This window comes from Lemur catta, chromosome 21 (assembly GCF_020740605.2).
Source record: "Lemur catta isolate mLemCat1 chromosome 21, mLemCat1.pri, whole genome shotgun sequence".
NCBI classification, from domain to species: Eukaryota; Metazoa; Chordata; class Mammalia; order Primates; family Lemuridae; genus Lemur; species Lemur catta.
The window spans coordinates 14,848,028-14,854,080 of record NC_059148.1 but is presented as its reverse complement, the minus strand read 5'-3'; the positions used below and the strand labels follow the sequence as shown (position 1 = coordinate 14,854,080).

Below are 6,053 nucleotides of genomic sequence, written 5' to 3'. Positions count from 1 at the left end.
GATGAGATGTTGTCAGGCTGAGGTAATAATCTGTTAGTCCCGGTAAAAACGCGTCAGTCTGGAAAGCTCTCGGTTTGGAGTTAAATTCTGTCACTCCGGGTGAAAATGAGTCAGCCAAGAGGGAATATCCGTTGGCTGAGGAAACTGTCCGCCCCGTTCCGGGCCCCTCCCGCGAGAGCCAGGGTCCCCTCGGCTCCCCTGGCCAGGACGGCGGCCGCCACGCTGGACGCGCTAGCCACGCCCCCCACGTGCCCTCCGGACCAATGGGCGCCGAGCTCGGCCGGGCGTCACGTAGCGCTGGCCAATCGCGGAGGGCCACGACTGTAGAAAGTCTGGGCGCGGCGGGGGTGGCCGCTGGACAGCGGCGGCGGACGCTCGCGTAGACGGTCTGGGGCCATGGTGGTGGTGGCAGCCGCGCCGAGCCCGGCGGACGGGGCCCCCAAAGTACTTCTTCTGTCCGGTCAGGCCGCCGCCGCCGCCGGAGCCCCGGCCGGCCGGGCGCTGCCGCTCATGGTGCCGGCCCCGAGAGGGGCCAGCCCCGAGGGGGCGAGCGGGGAGCCACCCCAGGCGCGCAAGCGACAGCGCCTCACGCACCTGAGCCCCGAGGAGAAGGCGCTGAGGAGGTGGGCGAGGGGCCGGGTCGGGGCCGGGAGCGGGGCCCGGGCGCCGGCCGCCTTTGGCCCTGCGGGTGCGGTGCCTGCGTGGCGCGGGCGGGGCGGGGCAGGAAGCCGGCCCGACCGGATCCGCCGCGCGGGGTGGAATCCAGGGCTGCCCAGGCCTCCTTTCTTCCCTTCCCCGTCTCATTAGTGGTGATTAGAGCTGGGGACGCGGGCACCTGGGTTCCAGGCCCTCCTTGCTCTGTGTCCACAGACCGGTGGTTCATGCTCCCTGAACTCTGCTGTAACCTGGAGTCGATTAACCTTTTCTTGATTTAGCTACTTTTTTGTGGAGGGGCGTGGAGCTGACATGACAGCGCTCCTGAAAGGGCTGGGAGCTCTTCAAGGCTCACTGGTCAAGCTCAGTCTCTGCGCTCTTACGACCTACCTCAAGAGGTCATTTGGAAGATTGAGACATGTATATAATGCCCTCCGTAAATGTTCATTCTTTTGTGATCATGGTGCCTTTTGTGATTTATTAAGGGTTTCCTTGAGCAAACACGGGCCCAGTCATCAGGCACCGCCTAGGATCTCAACACTAGGGCGAGAGGCATTAGCCTCTCCCTGTTCTAAATTGGGCTTGGGGAGGGAGGCGTTATGTCATAGCAGGATTGCAGCCTTCACTAGGTAGATTTAATCAGTCCAGGTTGGGAGAACTGGAGTCAGGAAACAGCGGGGGAGTAGAAGGGGGAGGAGGAAAGTTTCTTATGATGCAAGATGAATTGTGTCTAGCCCTCTTGCTGAGGCCGGGACGAGGCGGAGGTGGATGATGCAATTGGGAGAGAATAAAGCAGGTCTTCAAACTAGATGGACCGAAGACTGTATTTTTTATTTTATTGAGGGGAAGAGCCTGAAGTGTATTTTACCATTAGTCTTATACTGTACATTAAAATGAAAGCACCAGCTGGTCATGTTTTCAAGTAAGATATAAATAAGGTTTGAGATGACTCAGTGCGGTGTGTTTCTTCTCTTCTCAGGAAACTGAAAAACAGAGTAGCAGCTCAGACTGCCAGAGATAGAAAGAAAGCTCGAATGAGTGAGCTGGAACAGCAAGTGGTAGATTTGGAAGAAGAGGTAAAACTACTTAAGGCCAAACTCTTTTATCCACTGTGTATCTTTCCCTTGTGAATGTTCTGATGTTTGCTGCCCATCCCAAGACGTTTTGAGCCCTTGTTAGAATACAGTTGATTATGTGATAAAAAGTTAAACTAAGTTAGACAAGTAGTTGGGAAGTGGTAAAGCTTGAGAGCAGTCGTGATTGATCCTCTGGCATTTGGTGCTAGATCTATCTCAAAGTTGGTGAATTCAATAATGTTTAGCAAGTTTGGGCTAAGAAATTAGGAAATCATTGCTTAAACTTTACATTATTCCTGGCTTGACCAAAAGTTCACTAAAGGTTCTCTTCCTCTTCTAGGTCCACCTGTTATCTAATCTTAAATTGTTGCCAGTTACACATCTTCAAAATACAAGGATTATTTACATTGTTCTGTTTAAAGTTTGAGTCATTAGCTGGTTCTTGTAAAAACACGAATCATTCAGGAACAGGGGTTTTTAAAATTTATTTTGGTTTTTATAGTCTACCACTATTACTTTTATTATTACTTGCCAGTTCAAGATAGTTTTTTAAAACATCATATCTAAAATGAAGCTACAAATCACCCTTTGCTGAAGTCTATATTAGTAGTTGGAGGCATTGTGTTATTCTGGACCCCATGAAATGGCACTTCTTAGTTTATTTCTCATAATTATGGCCAAGCCTTCTAATACCAATCCTGAACAACTGCATAAGCATAGAGTATTCCAAAAGCTCAAGAAGGAAAGGAAACCAGTTGTAGAGAAACTTCATCAAACAGGTTTTTCCCCCCAAGCACTAAACTACAAGGAAATCAAGTGAAAGAATTAAGTGTTTTAATAGCGTCCTATGAACTATCTTCCAGAACCAAAAACTTTTGCTAGAAAATCAGCTTTTACGAGAGAAAACTCATGGCCTTGTAGCTGAGAACCAGGAGTTAAGACAGCGCTTGGGAATGGATGCCCTGGTTACTGAAGAGGAGGCAGAAGCCAAGGTAAACCATCTCTTTTACATGGTGTGCCTGTGAGAACTGGTTCCAAGTGACATGACCCAGTGATTATGTTTACAGACTTAGACCTCTGATCAAACATGTTCATGAAATTTTCCTTTAGGTTTAAGACATTTCCATGTAGGCAGGGTATTCTTTAATGACACACTTTTTTTTTTTTTTTTTTTTTTTTTTTTTAAGATAGAGTCTCTCTTGGTTGCCCGGGCTAGAGTGAGTGCCGTGGCGTCAGCCTAGCTCACAGCAACCTCAAACTCCTGGGCTTAAGCGATCCTACTGCCTCAGCCTCCCGAGTAGCTGGTACAGGCATGCGCCACCATGCCCAGCTAATTTTTTCTATATATATTTTTAGTTGTCCAGATAATTTTTATTTCTATTTTTCGTAGAGATGGGGTCTCGCTCAGGCTGGTCTCGAACTCCTGACCTCCAGCGATCCACCCGCCTCGGCCTCCCAGAGGGCTAGGATTACAGGCGTGAGCCACCGCACCTGGCCAACACACTCATTTTTTAAGTGTTTAGTGAACAGTGCTAAGTTCTAATTATTAAAACAAGTTACATGGCTCTCTAAGAACAAGTACTAACAAATGCCAGCAGCCAACAAGATGCACAATGCAAGCATCAAGGAGAACCAGAGTTAAGAGAGCCAGTCAAATCAGACTTTGCTACTAAAATTATAGTAGTTCTTTGATGAATATGAATAAGGAATAGATTCATTGTGATAGTGATAATAGAAGGGTGACATACAGGTTTTAGTGTATGCATTATGGCTAATTTGATGACAACAGGGCAGTTTTACTCTGTGAAGGTAATATTCAGGAAGAACTTTAAAATCACTATTCAAAAAGATTCTAGGCCAAAATTGCTATACAACTTTAAGAGAACATTCTTGAGAAAATAATTGTCAGTTCTGCCTGAATCTTTGCTTGGGGAGGAAGAATGTTTCATTTGCATAGAAAGTCACAGTGAGAAGTTAGTCCTCCCCTGTCCCCCACTTTTCTTGTCTTTTGAGAAGGACTTAAGAAAATGGAATTTAAAATGGCTCTGAAGAATAGTTTTCTATTGAAAGTTGAGAATCACAGCTGTCGCCTGGCAAGCATCTCCTTGGGGATTTGCACCTGTTTATTCACTTTGGTCTTTCCTCCCAGGGGAATGGAGTGAGGCCGGTGGCCGGGTCTGCTGAGTCCGCAGCACTCAGACTACGTGCACCTCTGCAGCAGGTGCAGGCCCAGTTGTCACCCCTCCAGAGCATCTCCCCGTGGATTCTGATGGTGTTGACTCTTCAGACTCAGAGGTAGGGATCATTCTTACTGAAGAGCTGTTTCACTACTTAATTCCATCTGTTTGATGCCTGACATCCTTAACCAGACAGAGGATTTTGGTGGGTTAGAGGTGAACATCGATTACCTTTCCAGGCGATTCAGGACATGGAGTGAGGTGGAGACAAATGGGTCTGTGGGTCCTGAGATCATCTTGTAGCATAATGATCAATTTACATTATGGAACCCAGTACTAAGTGTTCTCGCTGTCATAGATTCTCAAGTGTATTCTTTTTATTTTTTTTGAGAGTGTCTCACTATATTGCCCAAGCTAGAATGCAGCGGCATCGTCATAGCTCACTGCAATCTCAAATGCCTGGGCTCAAGTGATCCTCCACCCTCAGCTTCCTGACAACAGGTGTACACCGTCATGCCTGGCTAATTTTTCTAATTTTTACAGAAACAGGGTCTCACTATATTGCTCAGACTGTCCTTGAACTTGTGGCCTCCCAAAGTGCTAGGATTACAGGTGTGAACCTTCATGCCCAGCCTCTCAAATGTGTCCTAACAATTGTACTCCATTTGATTTTTGCCTCTTGCAGTCTGATATCCTGTTGGGCATTCTGGACAACCTGGACCCAGTCATGTTCTTCAGATGTCCTTCCCCAGAGTCTACCAGCCTGGAGGAGCTCCCAGAGGTCTACCCAGAAGAACCCAGTTCCTTACCGGCCTCCCTTTCTCTGTCAATGGGGACGTCATCAGCCAAGCTGGAAGCCATTAATGAACTAATTCGTTTTGACCACATATATACCAAGCCCTTAGTCTTAGAGATACCCTCTGAGACAGAGAGCCAAACTAATGTGGTAGTGAAAATCGAGGAAGCACCTCCTAGTCCCTCAGAGAATGATCACCCTGAATTCATTGTCTCAGTGAAGGAAGAACCTGCAGAAGATGACTTCATTCCAGAGTTGGGTATCTCAAATCTGCTTTCATCCAGCCACTGCCTGAAGCCATCTTCCTGCCTACTGGATGCTTATAGTGACTGTGGATATGAGGGCTCCTCTTCCCCCTTCAGTGACATGTCCTCTCCGCTTGGTGTAAACCATTCTTGGGAGGACACTTTTGCCAATGAACTCTTTCCCCAGCTGATCAGTGTCTAAGGAATGATCCAATGCTGTTGCCCTTTTTCTTGACTATCACTGCCTGGAGGTTAGCAGAGAAGCCCATCTGTGCTTCATTCAAAAAGCCAAAGTAGAGAATGTAAAGCCCTAGAGCATTCCTCTAAAGTATTTGTCTGTTCAAATCTCATAGATGACCCCAAATACTGTCTTTTGACATCTGGCAGTACAAAGTATTCAGATACATTACTATAAATCAGAACTATAGCTTTTGAGGTTATACTTTTAAGGGTGGTAGTTTGCCCTAAAGTACTTATGTAAGGGTCATTGCACAAGTGTCTTAAAGCAGACATGGGATTTATGAATGGCTCTTTATCATTTCTCTTCCCCCTTTTTGGCATCCCAGGCTTGCCTCCAATTTTAGATCCTTTAGTTTGCTACTGCAAGCAGAGAGAACACCTATCTGAGGGGGCTCCTTCTCCCTCATGGACAGTTCAAGGAAAGATCAAGAATCTTTTGTAAAATTATGGAAATTTACTATGTAAATGCTTGATGGAATCTTTTCCTGCTAGTATATCTTCTGAAAGGTGCTTTCTCCATTTATTTAAAACTACCCATGCAATTAAAAAGTGCAATGCAGCATCCTTGTTCTTTGATTTCTTCTAGGGCCATAAGTCTTATTTTCTCTCTAGATGTTTCCATTTGCTATGGAAGTAATTTATCCAACTAAAGTAAGCATGCCACTTTTTAAAGTGACTGAAGGCTTTTCCACCTTAATTACTGCCTACTTCAATTCCTGACTGCCATAAGCGATATAATCTATAATTTGAGCAAGGATTATCTTTCTGAGACAGTTTCTTCAATATAATCGACCCATTTCACAACTAGTAAGAGGCAAAATTAGAACCCTAACCACTGTTTGTTATGCCATCTTGTAAATGTTAA

General features: G+C 46.2%; 1 protein-coding gene across 1 annotated transcript; it reads left to right on the top strand.

The window, feature by feature from the left end:
- The first annotated feature begins 331 nt into the window (after positions 1 to 331).
- On the top strand, positions 332 to 5,747 carry XBP1 (X-box binding protein 1). Its single transcript, XM_045534381.1, is given in 6 exon segments — positions 332 to 623; positions 1,634 to 1,730; positions 2,594 to 2,722; positions 3,880 to 3,939; positions 3,942 to 4,025; positions 4,593 to 5,747. Coding segments are annotated over 6 exon segments (1,155 nt in total). The 5' UTR covers positions 332 to 396; the 3' UTR covers positions 5,151 to 5,747.
- Positions 5,748 to 6,053: the final 306 nt, after the last annotated feature.